Genomic DNA, 21,363 nt, shown 5'->3' with positions numbered 1-21,363 from the left:
CGGAAGGATGGAGGGTTGCCATCTCTCAAATAATAAAAAAAAAACCAAAAAACCAAAAAACAGGGGTGGGTAAGAGCATGTAAAATTACCGGTGAGGTCATAGGCTATAGGTATTGCCAATTACTAAGCTTGTTCAATATTTGTTTGTTAATGTGGCTCGCGGAAATGGGGGCTACTACCTGGAGATAATATCCTTGTTCAGTGTACATGCACACAGTTGTGACTCCATCATTGCTCTGGGCTTCAAGGGCAAGAGGTAATGTGGAAGGGGAAAAAAAAATTGTATTCACAGGGAAGTGAGGTGTAGCTGGGCAGATACTTAACTTTCAATGCATGTCCAGCGTAGCTCTCTGCTTCAACGGCAGGGGGAATGAGGAAGGGAGGATCTGTATGTGGATTGCATAGTCTGGGTGGACAGGGGCAGGGGTGTGGCCTGCTTATTGCGGCGGTTACTACCCCTAATTGAGCCGGATATTCACTTGATGCAGTTCCAGCGCTGCTGTCTACATTGATAGTGGGGTGGAGGGGAAATAAAACTAGAGAGTACTAGAAGCCAAGCGTAACAAGTATATATGAGAGAGGGAAAAAAAAATACATGGCTTGCTGGGCAGACTGGATGGGCCGTTTGGTCTTCTTCTGCTGTCATTTCTATGTTTGTGTTTCTATGTTTCTTACCTTGACGATTGGCTAATTCGAGCCAAGTCGAAAGAGGAAGGCGAGCGGATGGTTCTTCGTGTGTTCCATTGTCTCCAGTCCCTAGGCTGGGTAATCAACAAAGCGAAAAGTCATCTGACTCCGTCACAGTGTCTGGTGTATTTGGGAGCTCATTTCGACACCCTCCAGGGGAGGGTGTTTCTCACAATCGACAGGATGTACAAATTGCAGCAACAAGTGCGTCTCTTGTTACAGCTTCCAGTCCTCAGAGTGTGGGATTGCCTACAAGTTCTGGGGTTCATGGCTTCAACATTGGAATTGGTGCCTTTGGCCTTCGCTTACCTGAGACCGTTGCAGATAGATCTACTGTCACGGTGGGGCCCAGTGTCGGAGCAATACCAGTTGCCCCTGCCTTTGTCGCAGTGAATCAGGTCCAACCTGCAATGGTGGCTGTCGAAAGACAATTTACAGAAGGGGATACCCCTAAAAGTCCTGGATTGGGTGATCGTGACAGTGGATGCGAGCCTTCAAGGCTGGGGAGCTGTGTGCATCTGTCATGCAGCGCAGGGAACCTGGTCCTTACCCAAACAGTCTATCAAATCGCCTAGAGACAAGGGCAGTCCACAAAGCATCGTTGGCATTCCAGTCCCTGGTGCAGGGGAGAATACTTCGAGTCTTCTCGGACAACGCCACCACGGCGGCATATCTCAATCGCCAGAGAGGAACCAGGAGTACGGCCGTGGCACAGGAAGTACACCTCCTCTTCGCTTGGGCCAAGCTTCATCTGGAAGGCATTGCAGCCTCTCTCATGGTAGGCGTGGACAACATGCAGGCGGACTTCCTCAGTCGTCAACAGCTGGACCCCGGGGAGTGGGAACTATCCCTGGAGGGTTGGAATCACATTTATGCCCAATGGGGAGTTCCCACAACAGAAGGGACCAGTTCTTCAGCCGAAAGAAGGAAATCGGGGCGGTAGGAGTAGACGCCCTAGCCTGCAAGTGGCCAACCGGAATACTTCTATATGCCTTTCCTCCATGGCCCCTGATCCGACGCGTTCTCCAGCGCATAGAGGACCATTCCGGTTCGGTAATTCTGGTGGCTCCGGAGTGGTCACGGCAGCTGTGGTTTGCGGACCTGGTACAGTTGGCGACAGACGGCCTGCTACGCCTATGGCATACTCTCGAGTGTCGAAGGTGTTTGAAGTCTGGTGTGACCAGCAGGTTGTAGTGCCTTTGTCGGTGACCATTCCTCAGATCTTGGGATTTTTGCAGCAGGGATTATCTAAAGGTTTGGCTTATAGTTCTCTGCGTGTTAAGGTTTCGGCCCTGGGATGTCTCCTAGGGTGGGTAGGTGGCAGGCTTCTAGCCAACCACTTGGCCATTGTCCGTTTCCTGAAAGCGGTGAAGCACCTTTGTATTCCTCTTCGTAAGTTATGCCCGGAGTGTAATCTCAATCTGGTGTTGAGGGCGCTTCGTGATCCCCCTTTTGAGCCTCTGAGACGCGCTTCCTTAAAGGACCTCACCTTGAAGGCGGTGTTCTTGGTGGCCATCTGTTCAGAATTGCAGGCTCTTTCCTGTAGGGATCCCTTCCTTCGCATCTCGGCTGATAGGGTGTCCCTGCGCACAGTCCCTTCCTTTTTGCCGAATGTGGTGTCTGCCTTTCATGTTAATCAGTCCGTGGAGTTAACCGGATTCCTTGATTGCGCTTGTGACCCCGCTATGGGAAGAGATCTTCATCTGTTAGATGTCCGCCGGGTTCTCCTTTAGTATTTGAAGGTCACTAACTCATTTTGAAAATCGTATCACCTTTTTGTGCTCTTTGAAGGTCTGAAGAAGGGTGAAAAGGCATCTAAAGCATCCTTGGCTCGCTGGCTGAAGGAAACAATTTACTTGGCCTACATCGGGAAGGGTTACCTCGTCCCAACTGGTTTGAAATCTCACTCGAGAGCGCAAGTGGCTTCTTGAGCGGAGTGTCAGTTGTCGCCTGAGGAGATTTGTAGAGCCGCAGTCTGGTTTCCCTGCATACCTTCACAAGGCATTATCGTCTGGATGTCAGGGATCCGGACCAAGCGCTTTTTGGGGAGAGCGTCTTGCGAGCAGGTCTTTTGGGTTCCCGCCTGGTGTAATGTGGCTTTCGTACATCCCACTGGTCTGGACTGATCTGGGCATGTACAGGAAAGGAAAATTTGGTTCTTACCTGCTAATTTTCGTTCCTGTAATACCACAGATCAGTACAGGATCCCGCCTGGGTGATACTGCCGAAAGACTGATTTACCTAACAGCTGCTGTACATAGGAAATCTATCAGAATGATTCTATAATACTTTGGTTTTTGTTATGAACCGTGGTTCAAACCTGATTTTCAAGTATTGAGGTCATTTGTTTCGGACCCTTGAGAGAGTCTTTTCCTGTTCGCCCTTGTTTCGGGAATTGGATGGTTTTTTGTCAATTATGCTTTCCTTGGGTATCGATAAATACTGATGAGCTACAGGTGGCGTACTTTGGGATACCAGCGCTTCGAAGCTTTGCTCTCTATCTGCTGGTGGCAGTGCATAACCCCACTGGTCTGGACTGAACTGTGGTATTTCAGGAGCGAAAATTAGCAGGTAAGAACCAATTTTCCTTTACAGGTAAGAAACTCTGCTTTCTCCCAAGACAAGTAGGATGGTAGTCCTCACATATGGACCAGCCAGCACCCAAAAATGTGCAACAGGCACAACAGCAGGGGTGCTGTTGGTAACGAAGGGCAGCCTGAAATTCACAGTGGGCAGTAGGTAGGAAGAGTTGGGTTCCTAAACCGGAAACAAATTACGCAGGACAGACTGGCCAAAGATGTTATAATGCCTACCAGCTTTGTCCAGACAGTAATGAGCTGCAAAGGTGTGGAGAGAGCTCCAAGTTGTAGCCCTGAAGATGTCAGCAATGGGTACTGAATGTAAGTGTGCTACTGTCATTGCCATGGCCCTGACTGAATGCACTTTCACACATTCCTCTAGCGGAAGGCCTGCTGCTGGTAGCAGAAAGCAATACAGTCCACCAACTAGGTAGACAGGGTCTGCTTGTCCACCACAACTCCAAGTATATTTTTGTCAAAGGAGACAGAGTTGAGTGGACTGCCTGTGGGCTATGGTGCGGTCTAAATAAAAGGCGAGCACATGTTTATAGTCCAAGGTGTGCAGAGCCTGCTCACCTGGGTGTGAGTGAGGCCTCGGGGGGAAAAAAGGTGGGCAATACTATGGACTGATTCAAGTGGAAATCAGTCACTACCTTTGGAAAGAATTTAGGGTGAGTGCAGAGCACTACCTGGTCATGGAGAAATCTTTTATAAGGCGGGAAGGATACCAGTGCCTGTAGCTCACTGACTCTGCGAGCCGATGTTATCGCCACTAGGAAAATAGCTTTCCAAGTGAGATGTCGTAACTCGCAGGAATGAAGGGACTCAAACTGGGGGCTGCATGAGCTGTGCTAGCAAAACATTGAAGTCCCAGGCTGCAATTGGGGGACATAGTGGAGGAGTCAGCTGTAGTAAGCTCTCATAAAGCGTCCTATAAGGGGTTACGCCGAAATTGGAGCATCCCCTATCCCCTTATGGTAATTGGCTGTGGCACTTTGGCCTCCAGACTTCCTCCTTCCGGGTACACCTGAGAGAGGTTCCAGAGATGGTCCAGGAGCCTTGCCGTGGGGCAGGAGAGGATCTAGACCTTTTGGCATGTACCACAAGGAGAATCTCTTCCACTTTGACCGGTAAGACTTCTGAGTAGAAGGCTTTTGTGAAGTTACGAGGACCTGGGAGACATCAGTAGAAAGGTCAAGGGATTGTAAAATCAACCTTTCAACATCCAGCTGTCAAGAGACAGAGACTGGAAGTTCGGATGGCGTAATGTGCCCTGGTCCTATGTTATGAGATTTGGTGCCATGCCCAGGCAAAGAGGCTGCTGGACAGAGAAGTTGCGAAGAATGGGAAACCAGACTTGTTGCGGCCAATACGGGGCTATGATGATCATGTCCTGACGTAACTTCACGAGAATCTTGCTGATGAGCGGAATAGGAGGGTACGCATACAGCAGACCCGTACTCCATGAGTGGGCGAAGGCATCCATAGTTGGTGTCTTGCAGCTGCTGTGCAGAGAGTAGAATCTGTCCACTTTGCGGTTGTGAAAGGACTCAAAAAGGTCATTGTCTGGCTGACCCCATTGATGGAAGATTCTGTTCGCGATAGAGGGATCCAGGGACCACTCGTGGGGATGAAAAGTCCGGCTGAGATGTCTGCCATCACATTCTTTGTGCCCGCCAGGTAGGTGGCTCGCAGTAGTATGGAATGCAACAGAGCCCAGGCCCAGATCTGCACTGCCTCCTGGCAGAGCAGGTAAGAGCCTATGCCCCCCTGTTTGTTTAGATACCACATGGCTACCTGGTTGTCTGTCTGTATCAAGACTACCTTGTTGGATAGGCAATCCTGGAATGCGAAGAAGGCATACTGTATCGCCCGGAGTTCCAGGAAATTGATCTGGTGGTCCACTTGGGCCTTGGCCTGTGTTTGCAGTTCGCCGACATGGGCTCCCCAGCTCAGGCTGGAGGCATCCGGATTAACGTTATTTGAGGTTCTGGTGGTTGGAAGTGTAGTCCCTTGCGTAAATTGGACTCCCGTGACCACCAAGCCAGGGATTGTCGAAGCTGGCTGGTTATCTGGACGACCTCTGAGAGTTGTTGAGTGACTTGGGACCACTGGTATGTCAGGGCCCATTGTGTCATTCTCATGGCAAGACGAGCCATTGGGGTGACGTGGACTGTTGATGCCGTATATTCCCAGCAAGGTGAGGAGCAGATGAGCCGAGGCTGTCTGACTACGTTGGATTGCACTGGCCATGTTGGATAGTGTCTTTGTGCGTTTTTTGAGGAGGAACACTCTGGCCGTGGTGGTGTTCAGGTCTGCTCCGATAAAAGATAGCTGGCGTGATGGAGTCAGATGGGATTTCGGGTAATTTATCAGAAATCCCAACGACTGGAGCAGCTGTATGGTAAGATGGGAGGGAGTGGCGTGCTCCTTCTCTGGATCGACTTCTGAGGAGCGAATCGCCTAGATACGGGTAGACATGGACGCTTTCACATCTCAACTGTGCTGCCACGACTTCCAGACACTTTGTGAACACTTGGGGTGCTGAGGCAAGGCCGAACGGTAGCACTCTGTACTGAAAGTGTTTGTGTCCCACTACAAATTGCAGGTATGTGCGAGGAGGAGGAAAGATTACTATATGGGCGTAAGCGTCTTGAATATCTAGAGAGCAGAGCCAATCTCCTTGCTGTAGAAGCGGGAGCATGATGCCCAAGGAAACCATTCTGAACCGCTCCTTGCGGAAGAATTTGTTTAAGGCTCGGAGGTCCATGATAGGACGTAGGCTGCCGGGTTTTTTTGGGATTAGAAAGTACCAAGAGTAGAACCCTCTTCCCCGCTGCGTCCGGGGAACAGGTTCTACGGCTCTGGACTGCAGTAGGGTAGAGAGCTCTGCCTCGCGGAGTACTGTTTGATCGCTGAGACACTACGCCGGAACGGGCGGGGAGTTTGGGGGCACAGTAAGGAAGTTAAGATAACTGTAGGTTATGAAAGACAGCACTCATCGGTCAGTGGTGACTGAGTGCCATTTGTTGGCAAAGTGGCACAGGCGGCCTCCTACTGGTAAACTGGTTGGGGGTACAAGGGAGGGGGTGACTTCTGCTTTCTAGATAGGAATCAAAATCCCGCTGCAGGTCGAGTCTGGGGGGGCTGGCTGCGTTCTAGGGGTTCTGTGCTGATGAGGTTGGCCTCTATGAGATGGCCGAGCATGGGGTGCAGGAGGGTAATACCTGCGTGGCCTTTAAATTTGTTTCCTGGTGTCCCTTTGCAGACCCTTCGGGCTGCAGTAGGGGCATCTGAGGTGGCAGTGGACAGTTGGCGCAGGGTTTCGTGATGATCCTTGAGCTGCGTCACTGCTTCTTGGATCTTGTCCCCAAATTGTCTCTTGTGCAGGGTTGATCAGCCAATTTGTCCTGCATCTCTGGGTGGAGGTCAGAGGCTTTAAGCCAAGCCCAACGCCTGGCACGGATTCCAGCTACTGAGGCTCTAGATGTAGTTTCAAAAACATCATACGCTGCTCTGACCTCATGTTTTCTAGCCTCCAATCCTTTTTGCAGGATGGAGGTCAAGCCCTCCCTGAATTGTTCAGGCAGGGTTTCCAAGAATTCCTGGACTTGCTTCCAGAGAGTCCTATTATATTGGGTCATGTAAAGCTGATAGGCCACTATACAAGCTGTTAGCATTGACCCTTGAAACACCCTGCTGCCTAAGGCGTCCAATGCCTTTTGCTCCTTTCCAGGTGGGGCAGAGGAGTGAGGCAGGACCTTTTGGCTTTCTTTCGAGCTGATTCTACCACTACAAATTGGTGGGGTAATTGGCTTTTTTGAAAATCTGGGGCTTGCTGTACCAGGTATGTGTCATTAGTCTTTCTGTTACCTGGAGGCACAGTTCCTGGGTGCTCCCAGAGGTGGTGCAAGAGGTCTAAAAGAACCTTGTGCACAGGAATTGCCATTACTTCTTCGGAGTGTCCACAAATTGTAAGACTTCCAACATTTTGTGCCTAGCGTCTTCCTCTGTTTCCAGTTGGAATGGGATAGTTTCCGATATCTCCTTAACGGAGGGGAGCATGGCGCCTTTCCTCCAAGGGAGAAGGCTCGACAGAAGCTCCTCAGAAGTTTGTGAGGAGCATTTGGACGAAGCATCATCCCATGGGTCTTAGGTAGGCTCTCAGTCACCTACCGGACCTCCAGATGGAGGAAGAAACCCAAACCCAAGAGGACGGGAAGGTCGCACCGATGGACGGTGAGGCACAGAAATAGGTGGCACCGGGTATCTAAGCCAGAGGCGCTGGCACCGATTGCCTGAGCGCCGATGGACTGAGAGACCTGATGGTCCTGGCACCGGCTCTGGCATCGGTGGTTCTTGAGGAAATGGGCCTGCATCCTTTTCTTCCGAAGATACCTGTATCGGTATTGAGATCAGAGTAGGGATTGGCAGTTGGCTTGGTGGCAAGGTGGTGCCGGGTATCGATGGCAAGGCACCGATGAGGGTGTCTAAGCATTCGAGGAGCGGAGCCAGCATCAAAGGCGTCAGCTCCGGTGGTAGCATGGGAGCCGGCGCCAGTGGTGACTGGAAGCCCCAAAGAGCATTCAGCATTGCCTCTTGGACCATCCGACCCAATTCCTCCTGAAAGGCTGTCGTGGTTGGCACGGTGCCTGGGGTAGGAGGCAGGGTAGGCTTCACTGGAGCGTCCACAGGGGTATGTGGAGGCTCGGTGCCTGGCACCGGTATCAGTGGGGAAAGCCTCGGGGTCCAGGTTCCAGAAGAGGATGGGGGCTCCTCTCCCTGGGCCCTCTTCTGAGGCGGCTCGTTGGAGGCTGATGCCATTCCGGTGTCAGTGCCAGCATCAGACGGAGATTCCCGTCGGTGTCGATGGTGGTGTCCCTCGGAATTTGGCCGAGTCCTTCTCCAGCGCCGAGGACAATGATGCAGAAGTTTTGGAATGGGTCGACATTGGTGACGGGCAGTCACCCGCTCCTTTTCCTTGTGGTGAGGCGTCAATGGAGAGGGGTCTGAAGAAGATGGGTCCCCTCGGCGCGGCCTTACCTGAGGTTGATGGAGACAAGCGCTTGGAGGTAGACAAGTACTCCATTTTCTTCAGTCGGGTGCACCGGCCTTTGGGGGTCATCTGCACACAACTTGGACACTGGACGTCGTGGGAAGCCCCAAGACATAATACACAAACTTCATACGGGTCCGTTATGGACATAATCTTGGAACAGTTGGGGCACTTGCGGAAACCGGTCGCCTTACTGTAACCGTCTCTTTTTAGTCAGTAAGGAGGTCCAGACAACTGATCCGTAAAGATAGACTTTTATTGCCAGCAAGATGCAGCTAAGACAAAGGCTCAGTACAACTGCATGCCCCTCCCCTCCAGGAGCAGACTCTTATGCACTTTACAGTTCTTATCTTTTACACATGCGTTCTAAGCATTGCTGAGCAAGCATATTCCGGCTGAAGGGGCTACTGACCCCCTCCCTAGACACCCTGGAACTTTCGTGAAACTTCTCCCATGTTCTGCAGGAGAGGCTGCTGGGACTTGCAGTTCTGGAAAGGAATTCGCGAGTCTGCAGTAATACAGCCCATCACATAATACATCCATTGTTCTAATCTAGGTTACAGCAGTGAAAGCTTATCAGAGAATAAGAACAGCGAAGCCAAAAAAATGAAAATGTGCAATGTGCTGACAGAGAGTTTCTCAATGTCCTAATTACAGCTGTATTGCAGACTGTAAGTAAACCCGTCATGAAGCAGGGAATTCTGGTACATGAAGTCCTTTGTCAGGTTGAAGCGTTCAGACCTTCATTACTGAAAAGATGGGTGGTGCGCAGTCAATGGCCGTCAGGCACCGAAAAGTACGCCGGGAACCGATGGAGGAGTTCGGTGCGTGTTGGGGGACACCTGGTGACGGGGGAACGGTGAAGAAAAATTTTGAATTTTCCGTGAGGAAAGTGTGAGAGAAATCTCTGAGCTCCTAGACCTGTGAGGCAACTGCTGCGCTAAAAAAAAAAAAAAAAGAGAGACTGAAGAGGGACCCCATGTGGCCACAGGGTTAGTGGCATGCTGGGCATGCTCATTGTGCCAGTCAAAGTTCTAGAAACTTTAAGTGTTCCGTGGCAGGGCTCCATCTGATGATGTCACCCGTCTGTGAGGACTACCATCCTGCTTGTCCTGGGAGAAGAATGAGTGCTGTTAGTTTCTTGGAGGTTTGGCCATGCATTTTCAATGCGCTAAACCCCTTACAGTATAAAGGGTAATAGGCGTACATCAAAAACACACGGCCAAATACATGTTAAACAGTGTGCACAGCTGAGCACACCTTACAGAATCGGCCCAATTGACTTTTAAATAAGTGGCAGTGGTTCTCAACATAGTCCTCATGGATACACCCAGCCAGTCTGATTTTCATAGCTACAATGAATATATATGAGATTTGCAATCACTGCCTCCATTATATGAGAATCTTTTATGCATATATGTTGTGGATATCCTGAAAACTAGAGTATCAAGAACTAGATTAGTCCACCTATTAACTTACATGTGTCTCTTCTCTCATTGGCATATTTGGGTTAGGCATCTAGAGCTGATACATTGAATAGATGGGCCCCCATGACTTGGACTGCATGCCAGAGAAGTGCCCCATAATGCCATCTGACTGTGTCCCATATTTCAATTGCAAACAATGGATTGTAAAAACTAGTGATAAGAATCTAAATATATATAGTCTAAGGTTACCACCTTAAAAAGGCAAAAGCAGTATAATTTGAAAAGAAGGGCATATTAAAACCTTATGCTAATCCCCTTTCTGATCCAGCAGAATTGGCAGTTTTCAGCTGTTTGTGGTGCAGTGTGAATTGTGCACAAGACTAAAATTTCTACAAAAGATGAGCAAGTAATGGAATGTTTTCAAATTGTACCCTCATACCTCATCCTAATAGGAATTTTCACATAGATAAGCAGCTGATTTAGCCATGCTGTATGGGTACGTCCTCCGTGCCACTAGGTGGCAGAGCTCTAAAAGTCTATTAAAGACTTTTAGCTAGGTACTCCCTCTCTCCTGTATCCTGATAGGATTATCTCAGGCTCCTCAGTCTGAATTTTTCCACGCAACAGTGTGCGCGGAGCTCTCTACTTCTCCTCTCTTCAACTTAAAAACAATGAAAACCATCTATAAATTTATATCTATTTATACAAGAAGAAAGGAAACGAGCAAAGAAAATTAAAAAAAAAAAAAATAAAAATTCTCAGCAGCCTGCCCATACGAGATAGTTTGTAACATCTCTGGGCACCCCCTTCCCCCTCTCGGACGATGATTACCTCAGCAAGCCTCCTCTGTTAACCCCTTGATTCTGCGGGCTGGCACAGAGTAGAGGCTAGGGGAAGGGCACAGGAATATGATTGTAGGCTGCTAATGGAAGCTAGGGCATATCTATGCCAGCCTCCCGACTGTAAATACTGCCAAATCCGGCGTGCTGAAATTTCCACGCTGCAACTTGCAAAATTTCAGTCAGACAGCCGACTGTTGAACATGGGCACAGGTGCATCGACGCGGGCACCGGCGTGCCGAGACATCGATGCACCGGCGCCCGTGTTCAACAGTCGGCTGTCTGACTGAAATTTTGCAAGTTGCGGCGTGGAAATTTCAGCGCAAAAGCAAAAATTTCAGGCAGACGCAAGAGCGAGCATGCTGATGCATCCATGTGGGTGCCGAGCGCGCCGAAGCATCCACGCTGATAAGCCTTGACCTCGCTGTTGACTTCGGTACATCCATGTCAACAGAAGGGCACAGTACAAGCAGGAAGATGACCGCAGGACTCAACGAGCGTGCCAGAGCATTGGCACGTGCACCAGACACGCCACAACATGGGCGTGGGCGCAGAGTGTAAAAATACTATTGTGTTTCTCAAGCGCCTCCTAACACCAAGGTATGTATGTGTTTAAAAAAAAAAAAAAAAAAAAAAAAAAGGGCAACACACAACCGGATTGTGAGCACAGGGCTTACAGAGCACTTCTGACTATGGGTGCGGACACAGGTTGCGCCAAAATTAAAATGCAAGTGCCGATTGTGCACACGCACTTATGCCCACCAACGCCTTCTAACACCAAGGCGTTTGCAAAATAAAAAATAAATAAAATAAAAGGAGGAATGACGGCCCCTCAAACCAGTGCGTAGCCTACTAATAGGCATTCAAAAATAAAATATAAAATAAAATTCCAACGTAGATGGGCAAACTGAACCCAAGTTTGTCCTTGAGCACGTATACCACCTATACAGTCAATATAGGTTGGGCACTGACTATTATAAACACCGTTTGCATTCCACTTCCACGCACGTGGCTGCTGGGCATCTTACAGATTGGGAGGTTCCTGCTGAACCAATAACCTATCACAACTCCCAGTGCACAGCATTGCAGAAAGACTCCCTTGTTGGATTCTCCAACATTTTTCTAGCATGGACTAGAGGTTCGACTGGAAAATTCTTTTTTTTTTTCCCACACTAACGTTCACCTTCCACCTCGCTCCTTGGTGGTTGGATAGACGATGCAAACGTTGCGTGCTACAGGATCCGTTCCAATAAATCACAAACTGAGAATAAATTTATATATATATCACAAACTGAGAATAAATTTATATATATATAAATATTTGTGAGCCTTATATAAATATATATTGTGAGTTATATATATATGTATATTTATTTATTTTTAACTTTTTTTTATACCAACGTTCCTGTATAAAATACATATCACACCGGTTTACAATGAAACTGTAAATTCACTCAGGGGCGATACAAGGAACAGGGAATAACAAGTAACTGTGACGAGGGAAACTATAAAATCTTCACAAAAACATCAGAACTGAAAACGATCCTTAACTATAGCATGAAGAAAAATACATTTGAATGCAATTTGACAAGCCCCGACCTTAATTGCAAACAAATATGTGTATTTGTATGTGTATGTATATATACATACATACAAACAAAAAGAGTAGAGTCTTTCTTCGATAAGGCTCACAACTCCCATGCTAACACCCAACCCCCATGCTAACACAAACTTGTGCATCGTGTCTTGATACTCGACAGGCTCACATTTTCTAACAAGCCTTGCCTCTAGACCTTAACCTCGAGTAAAGGTGGAAGCACTTCCTGAATTCCATTTGTTCTTTTTTCCGTAGCTTGAAAGTCTCGTTAAGACTTCAGCAAATACCTTGGCAGCTAACCACCTTCCATGTTTAAAATTTAGCGCCATAACGGACAAGGTGCAACGACAACTGGACATATTCCCAGGTCATCCAGTCAAATTATTACACTTCACAGATACGGTCAAACGTCCATCTCTCGTTACATTAATATTCAACCTCTGCCCTCTACCGAGGATTAAAAAAAAAAAAGGTAAATAACCTTCAACCTTACTTCGCTTGTGAGCACCGTCTTATCGACCATAGAGGGAGTAAGCTGAACATCTACACACACACCTCATCCGTGTACTAGCATGCCACGCCATCCGCGGCATCCTACGGATCCTTAGCCTCCAAAGCCCCAGTCGGGTCTTTAAACATCATAAAGTTACCCTCATTGCCTTTGGGGGGGACAAAGTTACCCACTTATTTCCCAATGTGAATTCGCATTACATTGATTCAATGTGTTTAAAAAAAAAAAAAAATAAATAATAGATACGGACTGCTTCTCTCAGAACCATTCTTCAGTCCTTCATCCGGGAATCACACTACCTATGCAGCAGGCATATACTTCCATATCGAAACACCCCAGTACCTGATGCTATCTCATTTTTCCAGGAAGGTAACCATTCGGCCATACAAAAATTCCTCCATGCAGCCTTACTTTTTCCCACAAATTTTCACCAGATGCTGGGACCTGATGTTGCCGCACCATTCGTCGACAGAGGAAGTATTGTTTTCCCTATCTAGATGATAGTTTCCTGGTGCCATCCATTTCAATGCTACCAAGCGGCAGACTTTGCAGGCAATACTTGCCTAGGCAATCTGGGACTTCTAATCCACTTAAAAAAAAAAAAAAAAAAAGGTGAAAAGAAATCAACATTGCAATCAATTCAAACTGCAATTCATAAGAGCCTACATCGCAACCTTCACAACAAGGTGTTTCTACCTCGTCTAACAGCATTAACACTCTCAACAGATTTTTCAACTCTACTTCAGTGTTACACTGGCAACCCGCCAGACCATAACTGTTCTGGGACATTTACGGCAGCCACCTCCATGGTTCCGCATACGCACTTGCATATCCGCAACTTGCAGTGCGGACTCGAACACGAATAGACCCGTTTTCTCTACATTCATTGGCCACTCACATTCCTTGGCCTGAAAAAAAAAAGGGATGAACTCACACGGGTTCTACTCCCTTTGACATTTCACCGAAGCTCGCCCCTACCTTCCCTGTGACATCAAATAGTGCTTACCACAGCATCTGAACGATTTTCAGGCAGAAGTTCTATCAACTTCCTACATACACACACTGCATGTAAGCCTTCAGGATTCCCTACAAAAAAAAAAATTGTCCTGATTCAAACGGAGTCAGACTTCCATTGTTTAAAAAAAAAAAAAAAAAAAAAAAAAAAGAGAGTTTCCGGCTCCTGGATCCTCTACGAAAAGGCAGTTCAGAGTCTGGATCACGCTCATCGAATACCCATCTCACTTCATTCGATTACCTGCCCAGTACTGACTACAGGCCGGACAAACTCCATATCACTTCGCTCCCATAAGGGAAAACTAATTGCAAAGGTTACTCAAGGCATGCTCTCACTAAGGCGTCTCACTAAAGTGCATCTCTTGCAGCACTGTCCAACAGAAAAAGGAAGAACTTTATTCCTTTTCTCTGAGCTCGCTCGGACTTCAGGCACCTTTCTCATCGATTGGTCACAATGCATATGTATGCATTCCCTCCTATGCCATTCATCTCTTGAACTCCAGAGATGCATAGAAGGCCGAGTGAATCAGCCTTATCACGGATATGTGTGAGGATAGGAGAAAAAACGTAGATAAATGCGTTCGTCAATCTCCATGCCATAAGGCGTGGAGAGGATGATTTCTCGTCCTAGGGGAAAAACTATGAGCTGCGTCCAGGAGAATTGGATTGCGGATCGAAAGCCGTCATAGGTAAACTACCATGGACATGTTGGCGCGACGATGAACAGATGCGCTTGGGTTTTTTTTTGTGTTTTTTTAAAATATATATATGTATATATTTAAAAAAAAAAAAAAAAAAAATATATATATATATATATATATATATAAAATAAAAAACAAGCGCATCTGTTCATCATCGCGCCAACATGTCCATGGTACAGTTTACCTACGACGGCTTTCTATCCGCAACCCAATTCTCCTGGATGCAGCTCATAGCTTCCTACACCTTATGGCATGGAGATTGACTAACGCATTTATCTACGTTTTTTCTCCTATCCTCAAGACAACTCTCCATCACATTCCAGTAACAGGAAGCTTGTTCCACGGGGCTTCCAAGTGTTCATCAGCAGGTATAGCCCCCTTAACTGGCCACCTGGCCGACTTCTGTCCTACCTCCAGCTACACGACAGCAAGGGCATTGCGACTCCTCACTACGAGTTCCTGTAAGCACCATTACAGCTGATCACCTACATTTAGAGGAAGAACCTTTTTCATGTTCTTCCTTGGTATACATATTTATGTAGGGCCTGTTGCACCTACATCCACCTTGCAAACCATCTTTGCTACCTCCCATAGAAGGTGCTTTTCCTGGTCTATTTAACTCCTACAAGAAAACCAAGTAAATTGCAAGCATTGGTTCACTACCTCTTTTTATTCAATTTCACTACGACAGGGTGACCTTGCGCACTTACACAAATTTTTCTGCTAACAGTAATGTCCAGTTCTGCATTAACCAAATCACCTTACCCACGTTCCATCCAAGCCTATTGCAATTATCAATAAGGCAAGGTGGCATACCTTTGATCGTACCCGTGCGCTGGCATACTACAAAAAAGCGTGCTCTGTCACCCAATCGACCCTGACAATTGTTTTCTTCGTCAATGCAAAACGCACAAGAGCATCTAGTAACGAGAACAACTTTATCCAAAGAGAGATACAATTATTTCCTTTTTCAGCGTTGATAAAACATCGCACACGCTATCTACGAACCTAAGAGCACATCATAGGCATCTGTGAAGCGGCGACACGGTCACCGCTACACCCGGTTCACATCCCACCAGTGTTTACGCAAACAGACGGTGGTTGATCCCTTTCCGACGGACTATCCTTCAGAATGGCAAACATTCAAAACAAATTCAGCCTTCATAGGGAACTGTCTGCCACTATCATCGCATTGAGCTAAATAAATAAATAAATTGATTGATTAAATGACACATACTAACTGCTCAATACGTCAGCTGGGGACTCCCATACAGCATGGCTAATTCAGCTGCTTACCTACGTGAAAAGAGCAAGTTTGCTTACCGTAAATGGTGTTTTCGGTAGATAGCAGATGAATTAGCCATGCTGACCCACCCGCTTCCCCGGACAGTTCTAGCACACCTGCCTTGCTTTGATACTGACTGAGGAGCCTGAGATAATCCTGTCAGGATAGAGAAGGGAGGGAGTACCTAGCTAAAAGTCTTTAATAGACTGTCAGCTCAATACAGTAAAGTGTGGCCGCGGTTACCCTGCTCCTAACCGGCTTTCTGCTCACTTTTCGGCCGCGTTAGTCCAACCCGCAATACACTATCCCCTTTAATCCATCCTTACCACCTCTTTAAATCCCCGGGTAACCCCTTCCGCACGCGGCATGTATATCAGATGTAAACGATCGAATTAGCTATTCCCTCCCATACAGTAACACACACCCCGACTATCGCTATTTTACCCTGCCGTTTTGCCCCGCGTTTAACCTGCTAATTTACCGCATACCCGTGCATTAGAGGCAAGGGTTAAGGGTAGACGGCAAACTTTCCCTCAAAAGAAAACCTAAAAACCTTTAAACCATTAAATATATGAAAGGGCAGCTTTTAATCTCGTCTGCTAGCCCCCCCTTAAATTAAATTCCTTAAATGAACTTAAAACAAGTTGTTGGTAAAGTTGTTATAAATACCTTGGATGTCACTTTCCGAATCCCCCATCTCCACGTGGGCGGGCGGTCATCGAGGCGGGAGCCAGCGGATGCGCGTTCATTCAGGCGGTGGCGGGAGCCGGCGGGTGGGCGCGCGTTGATCCAGGCGGCGGCGGGAGCGGGCGGGTGGGCGCGCGTTGATCCAGGCAGCGGCGGGAGCCGGCGGGCGGGTGGGCATTGATCCAGGCGGCGGCGGGAGCCGGCGGGCGGGTGGGCGCATGTTCATCCAGGCGGCGGCGGGAGCCGGCGGGAGTGCGTTCATCCAGGCGGCGGAGGGAGCCGGCAGCGAAAGCGGCCTCCAGCAGCCCCCGCCGGCAGTGAATGAATGCACGCCTCTGTATGCCCGTGCAATTTCGGCGCTCAAGGCAGTGCATTACCGAACGCTGACGTCACATGCCGTGACGTCGCGCCTTGAGCGCCGGAATTGCACGGGCGTACACAGGCGTGCATTCATTCACTGCCGGCGGGGGCTGCTGGAGGCCGCTTTCGCCACCGGCTCCTGCCGCTGCCTGGATCAACGCGTGCCCACCCTCCCGCCGCTGCCTGGATCAACGCGCACCCACCCTCCTGCCGCTGCCTGGATCAACGCGCCCCCACCCGCCCGCCAGCTCCCGCCGCCGCCTGAATGAATGCGCGCCCGCCGGCTCCCGCCTCGATGACCGCCCGCCCGCGTGGAAATGGGGGATTTGGAAAGTGACATCCAAGGTATTTATAACAACTTTACCAACAACTTGTTTTAAGTTCATTTAAGGAATTTAATTTAAGGGGGGGGCTAGCCGACGAGATTAAAAGCTGCCCTTTCATATATTTAATGGTTTAAAGGTTTTTAGGTTTTCTTTTGAGTGAAAGTTTGTTTTAATTTTCGCCCTGCGCCTTGCTTCGGGAGGGGGGGAACCATCCACTTCCTGGTACCTGTCATTTCAAATGTCAGTTGAAATGACAGGTACCAGCGCACCCAGGATACTGTATAGGCGCTGTATTAAGCGCCTATACAGTAAAATGGGTTGCACGGGCCTAACCCTTCGCCTAATGCTTCGCAGACGCGGCTTGCATTTGCAAGCAATTTAAAGAGTGTCGAGCGGTATGTGAGCAGGACTGTGCGTGCGGGGAACGAGGGTGCGCCCGGCACTGCCGCACTCTTTCTAACGCGGCCTTACTGTATCGACCTGTTTGAGAGCTCCGCCACCTAGTGGCACAGAGGACGTGCCCATATAGCATGGCTAATTCATCTGCTATTTACAGAAAACACCGTTTACGGTAAGCAAACTTGCTCTTTTGACTGCTTAGAAGGTTCCTGCTGTAAACTGTGAATGCTGTAACTTTTTTTTTTTTGTTTTCTTTCCATTACAGATGCTTCAGGCATGCTCAGTTCAACACTTACCTGTACCATATGCAGCTTTTCCACCTCTTATTTCTAGTGATCCATTTCTGTTACATCCTCCTCACCTTTCTCCACATCACCCTCCTCATCTGCCACCGCCAGGCCAATTTGTCCCCTTCCAGGCACAGCAATCACGATCGGTATGTAATGCATTTTCAATATTTATTTTTAGGGTCCTTTGAAACCTTTTCTGTTTTTCTTAATGTGAAACTTGGTTCAGACTGCATGCTTGTGGAATGTAATAGCAGCATAACTGTGCAGTCAAATTTAAATTTTACATTTTCTTGGTTTTATGTTTATATACTTTAATATGTGCTTTAGATAACCTGGAAGCTATTTTGTTTTCTTATGATAAGGTAGTTTTCTCCAAAGACAAAACAGCCTCAATGGAAGTTGCACATGACACATGTGACCTGTTATCTGAATCACTGGTGGAAAATCTAGTCAGTTTTCAGAAAGTTGCTGGGTGTATTTGGAAAGTGACTTAAGCAACATTAGACCAGCTACCACTCAGTTTATCTCTTGTCTGCTGAGGAGTATTTTATAAAACATCTATTTTATGATGATCTATATCCAACTTTTTACACTAATTCTTCATTGCCTTATTTTCCTTCATTGCCTTTTAGTGTTCCTAATGAGACAATTAGTCATTTTTCATTGTTTCTTTGAACATGTCAGACTAGGCAGATAGTTCATTCAGTGGTTCCTGTTCTGTGGATTTTAGCATTTAGAAGAAAATATATTCTTTTGATGTTTTGATTTTCTTCCCTGAGTTACCTCTGAGGCAAGCTATTGACTTTTAATAGGCATTATAGATGATCCTACAGATATACATCATTGAGGATCCTCTTGAGTGCTGAAAAAGATGTGAAATCTGTTCCAGGGCATTGTTTCAAGTGGTTTAAGCCTGATAAGAGAATTCAGGTTTACCACACTGATTGGATATGTCAAGCTCAAAGCTGACTCAAAGGTTTGAAAAAGATTTGGGGAGCTTCATAGTATTCCACTGGTAGTTAGGCTGTGTTGGTGCTGAAATCAGAGCAAGGACCTATCATACTCCCATTGCTTGAGCACTTAAAAGAGCTCAAAGGCTTGAGTTGCAGATTAAAGCAAAACATAGCTAAGCCTTGAACAGTGTTGGGTTAACAATTAGGAAAACTAGGCAATAGTTTATGGTATAGGCTTCTGGTAGTCAGCAAAGAAAAGCCACAGTGACAGCAGAACAGTAGATCCTGAAAACTACATAGATGCATCAGCACTGTTAATTGCTTTGTTTATACATCTTTCTTGTGCACAGTTAGTCACACAAAGTACTGCTTTTTACCATAATTTTGTTTATTTTAGTGTTTTATGTTTAAATGGTTTGACTCATTTTGTGTCCACATCTCTTGCAGGATCTGAGGTTTCAGCTTTGTTCCAAAGGCTTAGCTTGTGGTGCAGGGAACAGGAAGAGAGAGGGTGAGGTTGAAGCAGACAGTTACTGGGGCTCCCTGATCTAGCTCTTACCTTCCCTCCTGCTTCTTCTCTTCCCAGGCAACTGTGGAGAACAGGAGCGTATAGGAGAAGCTGAAATGGATGACAGAGAAAAGAAGAGTTCAGTTTTTGTCAGCAAAAATCTATTTCTAATTTGTGGTGCCTAATTTGTATTTGGTAAAGGTCTGTGTGTGTGACTGAGGTAGGCATTCTGCCAACATGTAGTAATGATCTGTAGCATTCAGGCTTGTGCTGTTTTCCCAATAGAAAATGTGCTAAAGATGCAATGACTAATTTTTGCAGAGTGTTGTTGCTTCACACAGTCCCTGGTAATGAGATAAAATGGTCCCCGTCTTCAATTAAATCACTTTTTAACGCCCCAGAGACTATGTTCAAAGGGAGGCGTGCCCTGGCAGCCATGTACCCTCTGGATCCAGCTGCCAAAGATCTCCTGGCATGTTTGAAAGTGGATGCCATGGTCTGTGCGGTCTCGAAGCGCACTACTATCCCATTTGAGGGAGGAGCAGCATTCAAGGATGCCCAAGACAGACGTCTGGAATCCATCCTCAAACTTTCTTTTGACGTCTCCGCTATATCTCTACAGATCGCGGCCTGCTGTGATGTGGTGACACGTGCCTGCTTATCACAGACCAGGAACAATACTCCCGGGGAAGCCCTGGAACCAGCAGTATCATTCCTCACGGATGCTGCTTCTGATCTGGGTGCACCACAGCTAGAGGAGTGTCATCAGCCGTGGCAGCCAGAAGACAACTCTGGCTCCGAAGCTGGTCAGCCAATGCATCGTCCAAAATGAGACTCACAAGGATGCCCTTCAAGGGAACCCTCCTGTTCGGAAGCGAACTACAGAAACTAGCCAACAAATGGGGCGAATACCCACTGCCGCGGCTACCGGGGAACAGGAATAAGAGAAACCAGCAACCCTTCCCCAGAACTTTGAGGGGCAGAGGATCACAGCGCTTCAACCCATACAGAAGCACATATCAAGCGGCTCGCCCCGCAGGCAGGAGCCAGTCCTTTCAGAACAAGCACAACGAGGGGAGCCAGCTTGGGCCCAGGTCCCAGCCGCACCCCACAATGAAAATCAGCCGACCCGTCCAAAGGAAGAAGCCATAGGGGGCAGACTTATCCTATTCTACCAAAGATGGGTCGAGATAACTTCGGACAAGTGGGTCCTAGCCATCATTGACAGAGGCTTACCTGCATATCCCCATCCTGAAGGAACATCAGCGATTCCTGCATTTCAAGATCTTGGGCCAGCATTTTTAATTCCAGGCCCTACCCTTCGGCCTTGCGACCGCTCCTCACACCTTCACCAAGGTCATGGTGGTGGCGGTGTCCCTGCGGTGGGAAGGAATCTTGGTTCACCCCTATCTGGACGACTGGCTCATCCGAGTAAAGTCCAGCTGATCGACAGGGTGTTGCATCATCTTCAATCACTTGGTTGGATGATCAATTTTGCCAAGAGCAGTCTGACTCCATCGCAGTCCCTCGATTTTTGGGGGGCACACTTCGACACCAAGGTGGGCAAGGTCTCTCTTCGTCTGGATCAAGTTCAGTTTCTTCTTCTGCAGGTACAGCACTTTTGGGACCTCCTGCTTCCCACGGTCTGGGATTACTAACAGGTCCTGGGATCCATGGCCTCCACTATAGATGTGGTGCCTTCGGCTTTTGCGCATATGCGTCTTTTGCAACGAGCCTTGCTTTCGTGATGGAAGTCGATATCCCGAGAATTTCAGATTCCCCTGCCAATACTGCCCGTAGTCAAGTTCAGCCTGTCCTGGTGGCTCAATCTGGATCACTTGCTGCAGAGGGTGGATTTGGAGATACCACAATGGTTAATCATCACCATGGATGCCAGCCTTTCCGGATGGGGGGCTGTGTGCGGGAAGCAGTCGGCACAGGGACAGTGGACATCTGTGCAAGCAGCTTGGCCCATCAATCGTCTGGAGACTAGAGCTGTCCGCCTTGCGCTGAAACGTTTTCTTCCCTTGGTTCAGGGCCGAGCGGTTCGAGTACTTTCAGACAACACGACGACGGGAGCCTACATCAGCTATCAAGGAGGGACCAGGAGTCTTCATGTATCGCGGGAGACGGACAAGCTGATG

At 47.9% G+C, this 21,363-nt stretch overlaps 1 protein-coding gene across 3 annotated transcripts in view; it reads left to right on the top strand.

Moving 5' to 3' along the window:
* The window catches only part of RNF38 (ring finger protein 38), a 589,332-nt gene that overhangs the window by 306,167 nt on the left and 261,802 nt on the right, over positions 1-21,363 (top strand). For all 3 annotated transcript variants that reach the window (XM_029602782.1, XM_029602791.1, XM_029602800.1), the window contains exon 6: positions 17,734-17,904. In XM_029602782.1, coding sequence (XP_029458642.1) covers positions 17,734-17,904 — 171 coding nt within the window. The remainder of the gene's footprint in view (positions 1-17,733; positions 17,905-21,363) is intronic.

The sequence above is a fragment of the Rhinatrema bivittatum genome, chromosome 1 (genome assembly GCF_901001135.1).
Source record: "Rhinatrema bivittatum chromosome 1, aRhiBiv1.1, whole genome shotgun sequence".
Lineage (NCBI taxonomy): Eukaryota > Metazoa > Chordata > Amphibia > Gymnophiona > Rhinatrematidae > Rhinatrema > Rhinatrema bivittatum.
The sequence above is the reverse complement of the archived record's forward strand: the minus strand, read 5'-3'. Positions and strand labels throughout refer to the sequence as shown.